The sequence below is a fragment of the Triticum urartu genome, chromosome 3, assembly GCF_003073215.2.
Source record: "Triticum urartu cultivar G1812 chromosome 3, Tu2.1, whole genome shotgun sequence".
NCBI lineage: Eukaryota > Viridiplantae > Streptophyta > Magnoliopsida > Poales > Poaceae > Triticum > Triticum urartu.
In genome coordinates, this window is record NC_053024.1 from 38,092,127 (window position 1) to 38,109,740 (window position 17,614).

General features: G+C 46.7%; 1 protein-coding gene across 1 annotated transcript; it reads left to right on the forward strand.

Annotated features, from left to right (window-relative positions):
• The first annotated feature begins 14,264 nt into the window (after positions 1-14,264).
• LOC125547832 (putative disease resistance protein RGA4) lies at positions 14,265-17,324 on the forward strand. The gene has a single exon (XM_048711591.1). The coding sequence runs from the start codon at positions 14,280-14,282 to the stop codon at positions 17,319-17,321; it is 3,042 nt and encodes a 1,013-aa protein (XP_048567548.1). The 5' UTR covers positions 14,265-14,279; the 3' UTR covers positions 17,322-17,324.
• Positions 17,325-17,614: the final 290 nt, after the last annotated feature.

Here is a 17,614-nt window from a genome sequence, read left to right on the forward strand (position 1 = left end):
TCGAGTGGACTCCGGAAGCAGATGCAGCATTTGCAGAGCTCAAAGCTCTGCTCTCCACCCAGCCGGTGCTTGTTGCCCCAATCAGCAAGGAGCCTTTACTGCTTTACATTGCAGCCACAGGACAAGTTGTCAGTACAGTACTTACGATCGAGCGGGAAGAAGAAGGAAAGGCCTTCAAAGTTCAGCGCCCAGTATATTACATTTCTGAAGTCTTGACCCCATCGAAGCAAAGATACCCTCATTATCAGAAGCTCGTATATGGGATTTACATGACTACAAAGAAAGTTGTCCACTACTTCTCTGATCATTCCATTACAGTCGTCAGCGACGCTCCGTTGTCAGAGATCTTGCACAACAGAGATGCAACTGGTCGAGTGGCCAAATGGGTGATTGAACTCCTTCCCCTAGATATCAAGTTTGAGGCAAAGAAAGCTATCAAGTCCCAAGCAATTGCAGATTTCGTCACCGAGTGGATTGAACAGCAACTCCCGACTCAAGTTCACTCGGAGCACTGGACCATGTTCTTCGATGGATCTAAGATGCTGAATGGTTCCGGTGCTGGGGTAGTATTGGTTTCCCCCCGAGGAGATAAGCTCAGATATGTTCTCCAGATTCACTTCGATTCCTCCAATAATGTAGCAGAATATGAAGCACTTTTGTATGGGTTGCGCATGGCCATTTCACTCAGTGTCCGTCGCCTCATGGTCTATGGCGACTCAGATTTGGTGGTTAATCAGGTGATGAAGGAGTGGGACGTCAGAAGTCCAGCTATGACCGGTTATTGTAATGCAGTAAGAAAGTTAGAGAAGAAATTCGAGGGGTTAGAGCTTCATCACATCCCCCGACTGAAAAATCAAGCAGCTGATGATTTGGCAAAGATAGGCTCCAAGAGAGAAGCCATCCCCAGCAATGTGTTTTTGGAACACATCCACTCGCCGTCAGTCCAAGAAGATCCTTTTATAGATGAAGTCCCGCAGCCAAAGAGTGCCAGGGATCCGACTAAAGTCGAAATTCCGGCAGTGGTCGACCTAATCATGGAAGTTTTGGCAATCACCCCTGACTGGACGATACCGTACATCGCGTATATCCTGAGAAAGGAACTCCCGGAGGACGAAGAAGAGGCTCGACAGATCGTCCGTTGATCCAAGGCCTTTACAGTCATAAAAGGACAGTTGTATAGAGAAAGCGCGACTGGAGTCGGTCAGAAGTGTATAACACCAGAAGAAGGTCAGATAATCCTTGATGATATCCACTCGGGGACCTGTGGTCATCATGCGTCCTCTCGGACCATTGTGGCTAAAGCATACCGAGCGGGATTTTACTGGCCAAGAGCGAATGAAATGGCAAAAGAGATAGTCAACAAGTGTGAAGGGTGCCAGTTCTACTCCAACATGTCGCACAAACCCGCATCAGCCCTGAAGACCATTCCACTCGTCCGGCCCTTCGCTGTTTGGGGGTTGGATATGGTTGGTCCATTGAGAACAGGCAGGAGCGGTTTCACACATGTGCTTGTGGCAGTCGACAAGTTTACCAAATGGATTGAAGCCAAGCCTATCAAGAATCTTGATGCTTGCACTGCCATCAGTTTCGTCAGGGCGTTAACATTCAGATATGGAGTCCCGCATAGCATCATCACTGACAATGGGTCAAACTTTGATTCAGACAAGTTCAGAGCTTTTTGCGCCTCTCAAGGCACACGAGTCGACTATGCTTCGGTCGTCCACCCCCAGTCGAATGGACAAGCAGAAAGGGCAAATGGTCTGATTCTCAAAGGACTAAAGCCTCGGCTGATGCGTGATCTCAAGCACGCAGCAGGCGCTTGGGTCGACTAGCTTCCGTCAGTTCTGTGGGGATTGAGGACCACCCCGAATCAGTCGACTGGAAGAACTCCGTTCTTTCTGGTTTACGGAGCGGAAGCAGTCCTGCCGAGTGATCTACTTCACAATGCACCCCGAGTCGAGCTTTATACCGAAAATGAAGCAGAACAAGCCCGGCAAGACGCAGTCGACCTCCTGGAATAAGAAAGAGAAATGGCTATGATCCGATTGACCATTTATCAGCAAGACTTGCGTCGATTCCATGCCAGAAATGTGAAGAGTCGAGCCTTCCAAGAAGGAGATTTGGTCCTCCGAGTGGATCAACAGAAACCACACAAGCTCGCTCCTACTTGGGAAGGTCCCTTCATCGTCACCAAAGTCCTCCACAATGGAGCGTATCACCTTTACAATGTCGATCGCCAGATCGATGAGCCACGAGCTTGGAATGCAGAACTGCTCCGCCCCTTTCACACTTGAATTCTCACTCGGATGAGATGTAATAAGAAAAACTTCTGTAGTCTATTTATCAAAGACAAGAGTGTTACAAATTTTCCTATAATTGTTGTTGCTTTTGTTTGCGTGTGAAATCCCCCAGTGGGTGGCTTAGCTGCGAATCCGTTTCGCCTAAGTTTGTAAAAAAAATCCTACCGAGTGGTGAGCCAGACTCCCACTCAGAGGCTTAGCTGCAGCTCAGTGCTCGCCTAAGTGTTTAAAAATCCTACCGAGTGGCGAGCCAGACTCCCACTCGGAGGCTTAGCTGCAGCCCAGTGCTCGCCTAAGTGTTTAAAAATCCTACCGAGTGGTGAGCCAGACTCCCACTCGGAGGCTTAGCTGCAGCCCAGTGCTCGCCTAAGTGTTTCAAAATCCTACCGTGTGGCGAGCCAGACTCCCACTCGGAGGCTTAGCTGCAGCCCAGTGCTCGCCTAAGTGTTTAAAAATCCTACCGAGTGGCGAGCCAGACTCCCACTCGGAGGCTTAGCTGCAGTCCAGTACTCGCCTAAGTTTGGAAAAATCCTACCGAGTGGAGAGCAGACCTCCCACGCGGGGGCTTAGCTGCAGCCCAGTGCTTGCCTAAGTGTTTAAAAATCCTACCGAGTGGAGAGCAAACCTCCCACTCGGAGGCTTAGCTGCAGTCCAGTACTCGCCTAAGTTTGGAAAAATCCTACCGAGTGGAGAGCAAACCTCCCACTCGGAGGCTTAGCTGCAGTCCAGTACTCGCCTAAGTTTGGAAAAATCCTACCGAGTGGAGAGCAGACCTCCCACTCGGGGGCTTAGCTGCAGTCCAGTACTCGCCTAAGTTTGAAAAAATCCTAACGGGTGGTGAGCCAGACTCCCACTCGGAGGCTTAGCTGCAGCCCAGTGCTCGCCTAAGTGTTTAAAAATCCTACCGAGTGGTGAGCCAGACTCCCACTCGGAGGCTTAGCTGCAGCTCAGTGCTCGCCTAAGTGTTTAAAAATCCTACCGAGTGGCGAGCCAGACTCCCGCTCGGAGGCTTAGCTGCAGCCCAGTGCTCGCCTAAGTGTTTAAAAATCCTACCGAGCGGTGAGCCAGACTCCCACTCGGAGGCTTAGCTGCAGCCCAGTGCTCGCCTAAGTGTTTAAAAATCCTACCGAGTGGTGAGCCAGACTCCCACTCAAAGGCTTAGCTGCAGCCCAGTGCTCGCCTAAGTGTTTAAAAATCCTACCGAGTGGTGAGCCAGATTCCCACTCGGAGGCTTAGCTGCAGCTCAGTGCTCGCCTAAGTGTTTAAAAATCCTACCGAGTGGCGAGCCAGACTCCCACTCGGAGGCTTAGCTGCAGCCCAGTGCTCGCCTAAGTGTTTAAAAATCCTACCGAGTGGCGAGCCAGATTCCCACTCGGGGGCTTAGCTGCAGTCCAGTACTCGCCTAAGTTTGAAAAAATCCTACCGAGTGGAAAGCAGACCTCCCACTCGGGGGCTTAGCTGCAGTCCAGTACTCGCCTAAGTTTGAAAAAATCCTACCGAGTGGAGAGCAGACCTCCCACTCGGGGGCTTAGCTGCAGTCCAGTACTCGCCTAAGTTTTAAAAAAATCCTACCGAGTGGAGAGCAGACGTCCCACTCGGGGGCTTAGCTGCACTCCAGTACTCGCCTAAGTTTGGAAAAATCCTACCGAATGGAGAGCAAACCTCCCACTCGGGGGCTTAGTTGCAGTCCAGTACTCGCCTAAGTTTGAAAAAATCCCACCGAGTGGAGAGCAGACCTCCCACTCGGGGGCTTAGCTGCAGTCCAGTACTCGCCTAAGTTTGAAAAATCCTACCGAGTGGAGAGCAGACCTCCCACTCGGGGGCTTAGCTGCAGTCGAGTACTCGCATAAGTTTGAAAAAATCCTACCGAGTGGAGAGCAGACCTCCCACTCGGGGACTTAGCTGCAGTCCAGTACTCGTCTAAGTTTTTAAAATCCTGTCGAGTGGAGAGCAGACCTTCCACTCGGAGGCTTAGCTGCAGCCCAGTGCTCGCCTAAGTACGGAACACATCCCAATCCGCAAGGACGACGAGGTGCAAATCGACTGCTACCTTCTCCTTCGGAGTTGCACCACAAATACAAAGTTCCACTCGACAGATAATTCATGAAGATATTCAACGATAAATCAAGTTCAGATAAGATCCAAAGGTTCTAGACCGCAGATCAAAGTACTCGAGCCTCCAGCTCGACAGAGTTTAACGGTTACAAAATCCACTCGGCATTCCGAGGCAAATTTAAAGTGAAGCATAAAAGTTTTTATTCCTCATGCGGAGGACTGGAAGGGGCGACGAACTCGTCCAAGTCGATCCTGTCTGCAATGCGAGTGGCAGCAGCAATGAAAGTCTCCATGAAGTCTTGAAAGTTGTGCTTCCTGGTATTGGCAACTTGGATGGCGGCCAACTTTTCTTCTCGCGCCTCCTTGCAGTGGACGCGGACCAGAGACAGAGCGACGTCAGCGCCACATCTAGCAGAAGATTTCTTCCATTCCGCCACTCGACCTGGAACTTCATTCAGTCGAGTCATCAGGGACTTGAGGTCATTCTAAAGCGTCGTCCTAGGCCAGAGCGACCTGTCGATCCGTGACATCGCAACCTTCAACCGAGCAAGATAGTCAACAACGCCGGCAACACGAGATTCCAGTCGGAGCACGTTCATAGCAGCCTTGTCCTTCACTGGAGAATTGATGGGGTCCAAGTCTGTCTCCACTCGATTGGTCTCCTCTTCAAAGTTCTGGCAGAATTCTGTAAACACAATTCAAGGATAAGTCAGTGGCTCTATGCAGATTTGGTAACTGCAAGTCAGTCGGGCCGGAGTAATTACCCTCGAGCATGACGAATAGCTTCTTGGCGAGTCCACCGAGATAAGCCTCCAGATCGTTCCTCTTCCCCGCCAGTTCACTTGCCTTGTCATTCAGAGCTATATTGCCATTCTTCAGACGGCTGACCTCTTGATTAGCCACGTCGAGAGCAGTTTTCAGCCTGGAGTTTTCCTTTTCAAGAGTACCGACTGAAGCCAGTTTTTCTTCAGCAAGCTTCGTTTTGTTCAGGGCCTCCTTCTGTGCTTCGGCAAGGTCTTGATCCTTCTTCTTCAGAGCCTCCTCCATTTTATCTGCGAAACAGCAAGTGAGATCAACATCGGGGACGGCCAAAAAGAAAGGACAGTCGACAAAATTTCACCAGCCATACCTTTTGCTTCATCCCTCGCCTTCTGCAAGTTCTCCTGAGCAAGCTTCAAGTCAAGGTTCAGCTGGATCTGTTTGTTCTCCAACTCAGTGTAGCGAGCCACAAGTTCGCAGGATTTCTGCAAAAAATCAGTCGATAGACATCCAAGATAAGTTGCTTCCGAGTAACCAAGAGACAATGATGGCGTTTCTAAGACTACAGCCGAATCAAAAACATTCAACAGTAGTCTCGGGGACTACACCCAGTGGGTGCACTCAGCGTGCCCCCACTCGTCAAAAAGATTAATAGACACACCCAGTGGGCGTATAGATATAAAGATCTTCGGAAAAGAGATTCTTCAGATAGCATATCCTAACAGAACAAGCGGTGAATCGACTGACCTGGACGTTGCTCTGAAGAGCTGAGCTCGCATCATAAGCTGCTTGGCTGGCTTTCCGAACCACCTTCACTTGCTCCATCATGATCCCCGCCTGGCGTATAGCCTATTTAGCGGCACCCACTTGGTCCTTAGGGACGTGGTGTGTGGCAAAAAGCGAAGGCGGATTTGCAGTCGACGTCGAAGGCCGGACACTCGTCAGAGGTTCAGCGAAGGTCACAGAAACCCGAGTGGTATCACCACCCTCCCGGACTGCGGCCTCAGGCGCCGGAGTAGTTTGTGGGGTCTTGCCAGCCGGCGCCCTCCTGTTCCTTCGTGCCCTCAGCGGCACTTCGTCGTCATCATCAGGGAGGTCAATGACATGAGGAGGAGCTACAAGAAAAATCCAATCGACCGGAATTATAAGAAATCGCCAGTCGACTAAAAGCAGAGCATCAGTAATCGTACCGGGGTTGGAGGTAACAGCGTCTTCCATCTCTTGATCATCGTCCTGGGCAGAGATCTCCGAGGTGGCAGCACTGCAAATTTCGAAAGTCAGTCAGCTTATTCAATGAGTCGACCAAGAGTCCGTCACGTTCGACAAAGGAAAACAAATTCTACTATTACCCAGAAATGGTGGGGACAGTCATCTTCATCTTGGGCAGAGCCTTGGGCGGCTTGGACGGCGTCGCGCGTGGGTGCTTGGGAGCTTTTTCTGTGGGCGCTGGAGATGAGGTCCGAGGGCACTTCGACGACTGCCCAACAGGGACAGTCGCCTTACCACGTTCCCGCGCAGGGTCGTGTGTAAGCTTGGATCGCCGTTCCAAGCAGGGAGGTTCGACTTCTTCCTCCTCCTCTTCACTGGGGTCGTCGTCGTCATCCCTCTCTCCTTCGCCGTCAGATTCCCACTCTTCTCCCTCGTCTCCACTTTCGCCTCCGCTCGCCTCTCCTTCCTCGGCTTGCTCATGTGCTCCATTGGGTGTCGAGTACATCTCAGTAGTGGCCTAGAGGACAACAAACGAGACAAAAGTCAATCGACTGATCCAAAAAGAACAAATAAAGAAAGCAAGATCACAGTCGGAAACGCAAGGTCAGACCTTGTCCACTTCGTATGTTTGGTCGAGTGGAGGAATCCTCCTGGCCCCTCGGGGGTTGTCCTTGTTCCCTGTGATACTTGACAGCCACCCTTCCAACATCTCGTCAGTGACCTCCTCTGGGTGAATCCGAGTGGTGTCTTCGAGACCCGAGTACAGCCACATCGGGTGGTCACGAGCCTGAAGCGGTTGGATGCGCCTCCGAAGGAAGACTTCTAACAAGTCCATGCCAGTCACACCCTCGCGGACAAGCTGAACCACTCGACCGACCAGCACCTTGACTTGCGCCTTTTCCTCCGGCGTCACTTTCAGAGAGGCAGGTTTTTGTGCTCGATTCAGAGATAAAGGGGGAAGCCCAGTCGACTGTCCTGGGGTCACCTGGTCTTTACAGTAAAACCAAGTCGACTGCCACCCACGGACTGACTCGGGAAAAGTGATAGACGGAAAGGAACTTTTTCCCCTCATCTGGATCGCTAGGCCCCCGCATAGCTGGATCACCTGCGTCCGTTCGTCACTCGACTTGGCCTTCTTGACCGACTGAGAGCGGCAAATGAAGATGTGCTTGAAGAGTCCCCAATGGGGGCGGCAACCCAAGAAGTTTTCACACAAGGAAACGAAGACAGCAAGATACACAATAGAATTGGGAGTAAAGTGATGGAGCTGCACTCCGAAGAAATTCAAGAAGCTCCGGAAAAAAGGATGAGGAGGCAGAGAGAATCCACGATCGATATGGGTGGCGAGGAGGACGCACTCACCATCAAGAGGCTGGGGTTCGACTTCTTTACCCGGGAGGCGCGCAGATTCGTGGGGAATGAATCCCTCCTCGACCAGATCATCGAGATCATCCTGCCGAATCACCGACGGCATCCAGTCGCCCTGGATCCAATCCTCGGGCAGAGCAGTCCTCGAGGAAGATCCGCCCCGAGCGGACTTCTTCCCCTTCCCCTGCACCGCCGCCTTCTTCGCACGCTCCAGAGCCGACGTCCTCTCCTTCACCATCATCGCCGGCGAAGCTTGAACAGACCTACGGCACCAAGGTGAGAGAAGAGGTGGCGGAGGATCTTGTGAAGGAAGGGGGAAAAGTGAAGGTGCACTGTTCGGGGGTCCCGAGCCGGCAGCTTATAAGAGGTCGCTTCCGAGTGGCTGACTGGTAGGCCCAGGCTATCCCGTCAAATCCCGCAACAGGCGCGCACACGGTACGTGGGGAAAAAGGTGGCGCGGGGATCGAGGAGCTTCCGTCCTATCCCATCCGATTACTGCGGCCGCCCCCGTCCCGCGCGCTTCCAGAAATTCAAATCCTGCAAAATCCGCGGGCCGCAGAACAACTCGTCAAGCAGAAGATCCCTTTCACACCGTCACTCGGAACTTCACAAGTAAAGAAATTCACTCGACAAGAGGCCAAGAATGGATCAAGGCGACTGAAAGAAGTTGACGACATCATCCGTGACAACTGATCCAAAACAAGACATTCATATAACATGAAGAACCAGTCGGAAAGATCCCCAACTCCTTCCCCACTCGAACCTCGACCCATTAGGAGGCTAATGATGAAGCTATGTACCTAGGGTAGGGGCATGGACCTGTCCTAAGTACCCTACCCAAGGACATCCCTAGAAGAAATCACCTTTCAATCGACTTGGAGGTATCCCACTCGACAGATTCAAGACACTCGACCACGAAGCAATCACTCGACCAAAGTCCAACCACTCGACTGCCAGGAGATCTAAAGTCACCCTGCACGCAAACGGTCGGTCATTAAGTAGCTTTTATGGTCATCATAGCACTTTATTAGGGGCGTTACCAGTAATCCCCAGTCTTAATGTACTTTAAACCTTGCATTACTGAGGGCTGGAGGGGCCTGGCGAACTCTATATAAGCCACCCCCCTCCTTAGTATCAAGGGTTCGCACCCCTGTTATTCATACACACATAATTCAGTTGACCGCCTCCGGGCACCGAGACGTAGGGCTGTTACTTCCTCCGAGAAGGGCATGAACTCGTAATCCTCATGTGTTTACAACTCCTCCATAGCTAAGATCTAGCCTCTCCATACATACCCCCTACATCACTGTCAGAGTTAGAACCACGACACCCGTTGCATGTTGTCCAATGCAGGTTTGCATAGGCGTTTTTGGGCTGAGGCCGCTTCCACTGCTTATTATCTCATTAACCGTTCACCATCTATTGCTCTTAATAAGAAAACTCCAATTGAGGTATGGTCTGGTTCACCTGCTGATTATTCACAGTTGAGAGTTTTTGGTTGCACTACTTATGCTCATGTTGATAATGGAAAATTGGAGCCTAGGGCTGTTAAGTGCATCTTTCTTGGTTATAAGTCTGGTGTTAAAGGTTTTAAATTATGGAATCCTGAAACCCAGAAGGTTGTTATTAGTAGAAATGTTATCTTTAATGAATCTGCTATGTTACATGATGTTTCATCTACTAATGTTCCTGTTGAGAGTGAACAGCAGCCTCCTATTCAGCAGCCTACTGTTCAGGTGGAGCATGTTATTGATTCAAGTGATACGTCTCGTAATGAAATTGTTGATGCATATGATGAACCCGTCATTAATGATGATCATGTCACTCCCACTCCAAATCAGCCTATTGTTCCACCCAGTTGGAATCTTGCACGTGACAGAGTTAGACGGGTTAGTAATAAACCTGACAGGTTAATTGAAGAGTGCAATATTGTTTCTTTTGCTTTATCTGTTGCAGAAGAAATTGAAGGTAATGCCGAGCCTTTTTCATATTCTGAGGCTATTATTTCTGTTGATAGTAATAAGTTGCTGACCGCTATGCATGATGAGATGGAATCACTTGAAAAAATGGCACTTGGGATTTAGTAAGATTACCTAGAGAGAAGAAACCTATTTGTTGCAATTGGGTTTTCAAGAGGAAAGAACGTGTTTCTCCTAATGATGAGACAAGATATAAAGCAAGGTTAGTTGCTAAAGGTTACAGTCAGATTCCAGGTATTGACTATAACGAGGTCTTTTCTCCTGTTGTGAAGCATAGCTCTATTCGCACTTTACTCAGTATTGTTGCCATGCATGATCTTGAGCTTGAACAATTGGATGTTAAAAATGCATTCTTACATGGAGAATTAGAAGAGGATATTTATATGGAACAACCTGAAGGTTTTGTTATTCCTGGAAAAGAAAAGCTTGTCTGTAAGTTAAAGACATCTCTGTATGGATTGAAGCAATCCCCGAGACAGTGGTACAAGAGATTTGACACCTTTATGCTCTCTCAAGGTTTCAAAAGGTCTAATTATGATAGTTGTGTTTATTTGAAAACTGTCAATGGTTCAACTATTTATTTGCTCCTTTATGTTGATGATATGCTAATTGCTGCAAAGAGTATATCAGAGATTAATGAACTAAAGAAGCAATTGATTAATGAATTTGAGATGAAGGATTTGGGTGCAGCAAAGAAAATACTTGGCATGGAAATATCCAGAGATAGACCATCTGGAAAAGTGTATCTCAGTCAGAAGGGATATATTGATAAAGTTCTTCGTCGTTTTAATATGCATAATGCCAAGCCGGTGAGTACTCCGTTAGCTGCACACTTCAAATTATCATCAGCCTTATGTCCTAAGTCAGATGCAGATATTGAGTACATGTCTAGAGTTCCCTATTCGAGTGCAGTTGGTTCACTTATGTATGCCATGGTTTGTTCTCGTCCGGATTTATCATATGCATTGAGTGTTGTCAGTAGATACATGGCTAATCCTGGAAAAGAGCATTGGAGAGCAGTTCAGTGGATTTTCAGATACCTGCGTGGTACTTCTAATGCTTATTTACAGTTTGGGAAATCTAGAGATGGACTTGTTGGTTTTGTTGATTCTGATTTTGCTGGTGATTTGGATAAGAGAAGATCACTCACAGGTTATGTTTTCACCATTGGTAGTTGTGCTGTGAGTTGGAGAGCAACTTTGCAGTCTATTGTGGCTTTTTCCACTACTGATGCCGAGTATATGGCTATTTCTGAGGCATGCAAAGAAGCTATCTGGTTGAGAGGTTTGTACACTGAGCTTTGTGGAGACTCATCTTGCCCTACCGTATTTAGTGACAGTGAAAGTGCTATATCTTACAAAGAATCCAATGTATCATGAGAGAACAAAGCACATTGATGTCAGATATCATTATATTCGAGATGTTGTTGCTGAAGGTGATTTGAAGGTATGCAAGATAAGTACTCATGATAATCCTGCTGATATGATGACAAAGCCAGTTCCGACCAATAAGTTTGAGCTTTGCTCAGGCTTAGTTGGTATTTCTCACTAGTCCTATGGACTTTGACGCACAAGGTGTTTAAGCTGTTTTGGATGGAGTTATTCACTTTCTTCGACTACTGGAAGGAATTTGGCTCAAGGTGGAGATTGTTAAATTGTGATCCAAATTCTAGTACCGTATTGGACTAGACATAGTACATACGATGTGGGCCTTTTGCGTTGGTACCGACGCGTACGAGTACAACTCGTTTACTTGTCCTACAAGGACTCCTATGTGTTGCCCCTCATATATACCCCATGTAGTCGCACCTCAGACGGTCTGTCGTCTCGTGCTTGTAATACTCCTCCTCATAGTGATCGCGCCTTCGTGTGTCCGTGGTTTTCTCCCGCAAGGGTTTTCACGTAAAAATCTATGTGCTCTCGTGTCTCTTTTATCTCGTTATTATCGAACAATGATGAATGGGTATACCTAAGTATGTAAACGGTAATGAGCCCAATTCACATCCGAACAATTGTTGATACATCTCCCGGTCATCATTTGCTCTTCTAAAGCAAAACAATTCGCTCTTGTGGAAGTTGATTTTGAGCCCAGACAATTGTTCAAATAAGCATAACAGCAGCTTCATGTTTCTTGCTTTCGCCAAGTCGTGCTCCATAAAGATGATAGTATCATCAGCATACTGAAGAATGGAAATCCCGCCGTCAACTAGATGTGGAATCAGGCCACCTACCGGCCCTGCATCCTTTGCCCGACCTATTAAAATAGTCAGCATATCAGCCACTATGTTAAACAGGATCGGTGACATAGGGTCTCCTTGCCTTAGCCCCTTGTGTGTTTGGAAATAGTGTCCTACGTCATCATTCACCTTAATCCCGACACTCCCTTTTTGCGTAAAGGAATCAATCTGGTTTCTCCAGGCCAGATCAAAACCTTTCATACGCAAAGCTTGTTGAAGGAAAGGCCATTTAACTTTATCATATGCTTTTTCAAAATCCACTTTAAAAACTACGCCATCAAGTTTTTTGGAGTGGATCTCATGAAGCGTTTCATGCAAGACAACAACCCCTTCAAGGATGTTTCTATCAGGCATGAAAGTAGTCTGGGACGGCTGAACTACTGAGTGCGCAATCTGCGTAAGTCTGTTCGTCCCGACCTTGGTGAAGATTTTGAAACTCACATTAAGCAGACATATAGGTCTGAACTGCTCAATGCGAACAGCCTCTGTCTTCTTAGGAAGAAGAGTTATCGTCCCAGAGTCCAGCTTAAACAACTGAAGCTGTCCCTCAAAAAACTCCTGAAACATGGGCATCAAATCTCCCTTGATAAAATGCCAGCACTTTTTGTAGAACTCCGCCGGAAACCCATCCGGTCCTGGAGCCTTATTATTCTCCATTTGTGCAATGGCCTCAAACACCTCTTTCTCCGAGAAAGGAGCAGTCAGGAGCTCATTCTCGGCAGTCTCAAGTTGAGGCACATTCTTAACCCTAGACTCATCTAACGACACAAAAGTCTCTTCCGGGGGACCAAACAACTGCTTATAATAATTGATAATGTAAACTTTCAGATTGTCTTGACCAACTATCGTCCCTTCATCTTGTTCTAGTTGGAAAATTCTCTTTTTACGATGCTTCCCATTAGCAATCATATGAAAGAATTGAGTATTATCCTCGCCTTCTACTATTTTGCGAACCTTAGCTCGCAACGCCCACTTCAATTCCTCCTCGCGAAGAAACTTTTTAAGTTGCATCTCCGCCTCTATCTTTGTTTCCAACTCATTGGAATCCAAGATAGAAGTTTCTGCTTTAACTTCAAGGTTTTGAATAAGTAGAAGAAGTCTCTCCTTCTCCGCCTTATAAATTCCATGCGTGTGCTTAGCCCAACCACGAAGGAACCTTCGGAGATGACGAATCTTGCATTGCCATCGCTTGATAGGCGTCCTTCCTCCTGAGACATTAGCCCACTCCCGAGCTAACAACTCAAGGAACCCTTCTCTTTCAAACCAGGCAAGTTCAAACGAGAAAATGTTCTTGTTGCCCACAAAAGTTTGAACTCTGGAGTCGAAACACGGTTTGATATTTGGGAGACGCTTCTTAATCTGAATGCCGGGGATGGAACAATGACATTCAGATTAAGCTGAGGGTGGTGGGCTCCTAATTAAGTTGATCGAGAGAGTTAAGCAGCTAGCTAATGCAGTGTCTAAGTTTAGCTGTTCACGACAGAGCCCCAAGTAGAGTTATATCTCTTTCAGCTTGGGTTAGATATTAAGAACTTGTGATTGAAGCTAATCCAATTGGAGTTTAACTTTGTTTGCTTTAGATTAACGTGATGTCTTGTGATGGATGCATACTGGCATACAGGCTAGTTGTTAATTTGTCAGTTGTGTCAGTGCGGGAAGGATCTGCTGTAAATGTGTTCAAGTTTCCAGTTTTTTCTCCGCTCTCCGGTCTGGTCTAGTTAGCGTGTGTTGTGCAGTGACCTCGGTTAATTCTGAATTGACGGGGAGAAAGGAGAGCGGTTGGATTGCAATTGACGCCTGATTTTGGCAGCACCGTGCAGTAACACTGGCACTGCAGTGGAGCACCGTGCGTCCCGCCGTGCTCACGGTTGCACCGCGCGGTTGGCATCGTGCTCGCCTTCGCCGGCTTCGTGTTCATCATTTCTAGTCAAGGGTAGAATGGATCAGACAAACAAATATATAGCTGTATGATTAATATCTGTATATATACTGTAACGCAATGCAACATTTTTTCTGCGGTTCTTTATGTATATATGCTTCTATGCAGCTGCTGCCATTTAATATCCTTGAGCTGAGAGAAGAAAATCAGTATATTAGTTTAATATACCTGACAGAAGCAGGAAAAAAAAGAAACTAGTCAGGGCACTATATCTGTATATACATTGCATAGCTTCATTATGCTAATATTTTTCAAAAGGTTAACAACAACTCAGTAGTTATATCTGCTCACATCCTTTGTGTTGATATATAACTTCACTTGAGACTTGTCTCAGTTTAATTTTCAGACTTTGGTTTTTGCCATTCAGAAATTAAACAAGTCACCCTGATCCTGGTGTTCTTTGGTGGATCTCTAGCGCTGAGTTTGCCTCATCCATGGCGACCATACTAGAAGCTCTGGTTCGATCATGTGCCAGTAAGTTGCAAGATGTCATTACCAACGAGGCCATACTAATCTTAGGGGTGGAAGAAGAGCTTGCAGAACTGCTGCGACGAGTTGAACTAATTCAGTGTTGTATATATGACGCTGAGAAAAGGAGGGCAAAAGAGCTAGCAGTAAGCAATTGGCTTGGCCAACTGAGAGATGTTATATATGATGTTGATGAAATCCTGGACGTGGCTAGATGCAAAGGAAGCAAGCTACTGCCTGACCATCCTTCATGGTCATCAAATAAATCAGCTGCATCTAATGGCCATTCAGTTTTCTCTTGCTTTTGTAACATCGGTCCACGTCGTGATGTTGGTGTTCAGATTAGAAGCCTCAACAAGAAGATAGAGAACATTTTGAAGGACAGCATATTCTTAACATTCGACAGTGGTACACAATCTACTGGAAGTGATTCAACATCTAAACTGATAAGAAGCTCCAACCTTATTGAGCCCAACCTTGTGGGAAAGGAAATCATACATTCTAGCAGGAAGTTGGTGGACTTGGTGCTTGCAAACAAGGAAAAAAAATCTCACAAACTCGCTATTGTTGGAACCGGAGGAGTCGGTAAGACAACACTAGCTCAGAAAATATACAATGACCAAAAAATAAAAGGAAGCTTCAAGATACACGCATGGATTTGTGTTTCACAAGACTACAACGAAGTTGCTCTTCTGAAAGAAGTTCTCCGCAATATTGGTGTCTATCATGAACAAGGTGAAACCATTGGAGAACTGCAGAGAAAGCTTGCAGAAACAATTAAAGGCAAGAGTTTCTTTCTCGTTCTAGATGATGTGTGGCAGTCCAATATATGGACGGATTTACTAAGAACTCCATTACATGCAACAACTGCTGGAGCAATATTGGTAACAACACGAGATGTCCAAATTGCAATGACAATAGGTGTGCAACATATCCATCGAGTTGATCTTATGTCAGTAGATGTGGGATGGGAGCTACTTTGGAAGACCATGGATATTGACGAAGAGAAAGAAGTGCAGAATCTAAGAAACATAGGGATTGAGATTGTCCGTAAATGTGGTTGCCTCCCTCTTGCAATCAAGGTTACTGCTAGTGTTTTGGCAAGCAGAGATCGAACAGAAAATGAGTGGAAAAAGATTTTGAGCAAATATGCTTGCTCCGAGAGCATGCTTTCTAATGGAATGGAGGGAGCTTTATATCTAAGCTACAATGAGTTATCGTATCGTTTGAAGCAGTGCTTCCTTTATTGTGCATTGTATATTGAAGATTATGCCATTCTCCGTCGTGTAATTACCAGGTTATGGATTGCCGAAGGCTTTGTTGAGGAGCAACAAGACCAACTACTAGAAGACACAGCAGAAGAGTACTACTATGAGCTAATCCATCGAAATCTCCTCCAACCTGATAACAAATCTTTTGACCAGGCTGAATGCAAAATGCATGACCTCTTAAGACAGTTTGCTTTAAACATATCAAAAGAAGAATGTTTTATTGGAGATATTGAAACATTAAGGGGTGTGAATATGTCAAAACTACGACGAGTTACTGTTGTGAGTAAGAAAGATAAATTAGTGTTACCTAGAATGAACAAGGTGGAAGCTAAGGTGAGGACGTTCTTTACTGTTCTTGGTCCCCGGAGCATTGAGGATACATTGTTCAAGAGGTTTCTGCTTCTTCGTGTTTTGGTACTAAATTACTCACTTGTACAGAGCATTCCACATCATATAGGAAAACTGATACATCTAAGGCTACTTGATTTTGATTATACTGGCATATCCTGTCTTCCGGAATCTATCGGCTCCCTGAAGAACCTTCAAATTTTGAGCTTGAATTATTGTGATGTTCTGCACAGTCTTCCTTCAGCGATGTCGCAGTTGTATAGTTTAAGATGTCTCAGTCTTCTTGATACAAAAATAAATCAGGTTCCAAAAGGGATAGGAAAATTGAAGTTCCTCACTGATGTGCGGGGATTTCCAGTTGGAGAAGGAAGTAATAATGCTGATGTACAAGATGGATGGAAGTTGGAAGAGTTGTCATCCGCGTCGCTGCTGAGGTATCTTACATTGGTTAACTTGGAAAGAGCAGCTTGTTGTAGTACAAATACAATGTTGATGGATAAAAAGCATCTAAAAGCACTAGTACTAGAGTGGACATCATATTCAGAAGATATTGGAAAAACTGAGAAGGTGTTTGAGCAGCTAATACCTCCAGCCAACTTGGAAACCCTATATATTATTGGGTTCTTTGGTCGGCGCTATCCCAGCTGGTTTGGTAGCACCTGTTTGTCTTCACTGGTACACGCAATCCTCAGAAATCTACGATGTGTGAGTCTTCCACCGATTGGCCAGCTACCCAACTTGAAATATCTGAGGATTGAGGAAGCATATGCAGTTACCAAGGTTGGACCTGAATTCGTTGGTTGCACGACGGCCCACTCCATATGTAGTCAGTTGGTTGCTTTCCCTAAACTTGAATGGTTAATCATCAGGGATATGCCCAACTGGGAGGAGTGGTCCTTTTTTAAAGAAAAAATAGAAGCTGCTCTTAATGAAAGGGGAGAGGATGGAACTGCTGAGATTCAGAAAGAGGATGCCCCATCTGCAAGGGTGCAACTGCTGCCTCGTTTGGTGAAGTTGAAACTTGATGGTTGCCCAAAGTTGAGGGCTCTTCCGCTACAGCTTGGAGTGGACACTGCCGGATTAAAGCACCTCGAACTAATTGAAACAAACAACTTGAAGGCTGTGGATGACCTCCCACTGCTCTCTGAGCTCCTTATTATTAATAAATGTGAAGGCCTGGAGAGACTCTCTAATCTCCCTCAAGTGTCAGAGCTTCGTGTAAATGGTTCTCCAAACTTAAGCCATGTGGATGGGTTAGACAGTTTGCGGCAGTTGTGGCTGGGTGAGGATATGGAAGAGATCTCCCCTAGTTGGGTGCTTGGGCTTCAAAAGCAACACCAGCGGCTTCATGACGAAGACCTGGATGTTTACACGATGTTTAGCAGCTAGATGGCACAAAGGTATGAACACTGCATATATATACTAGTTGGACATTAATTTTTGTGCCTTGGTCTCTTGTGTGTTTGTCATAACTAGTTGTTAATTACTATGGTTTGTTCCCTAATTCATGTTTATATGTTTGACAAAATGGTGGCAGCCTCTAATGCTGATGAGTCATGGCGCAGTTCACTTCGACGGGCAAATGGCGCGCAAGACATACTAAGTCAAGGAAGTGCAAGTACGTGGGTGTTGTAGCGGGCTTTTGAAGGAAATGTCCTGTTTTTCTTTGGGCAAGTGCTCTC

Coding starts and splice junctions, on each gene's coding strand:
- LOC125547832 (XM_048711591.1), top strand. CDS start 14,280: ATGGCGACCATACTAGAAGCTCTGGTTCGATCATGTGCCAGTAAGTTG.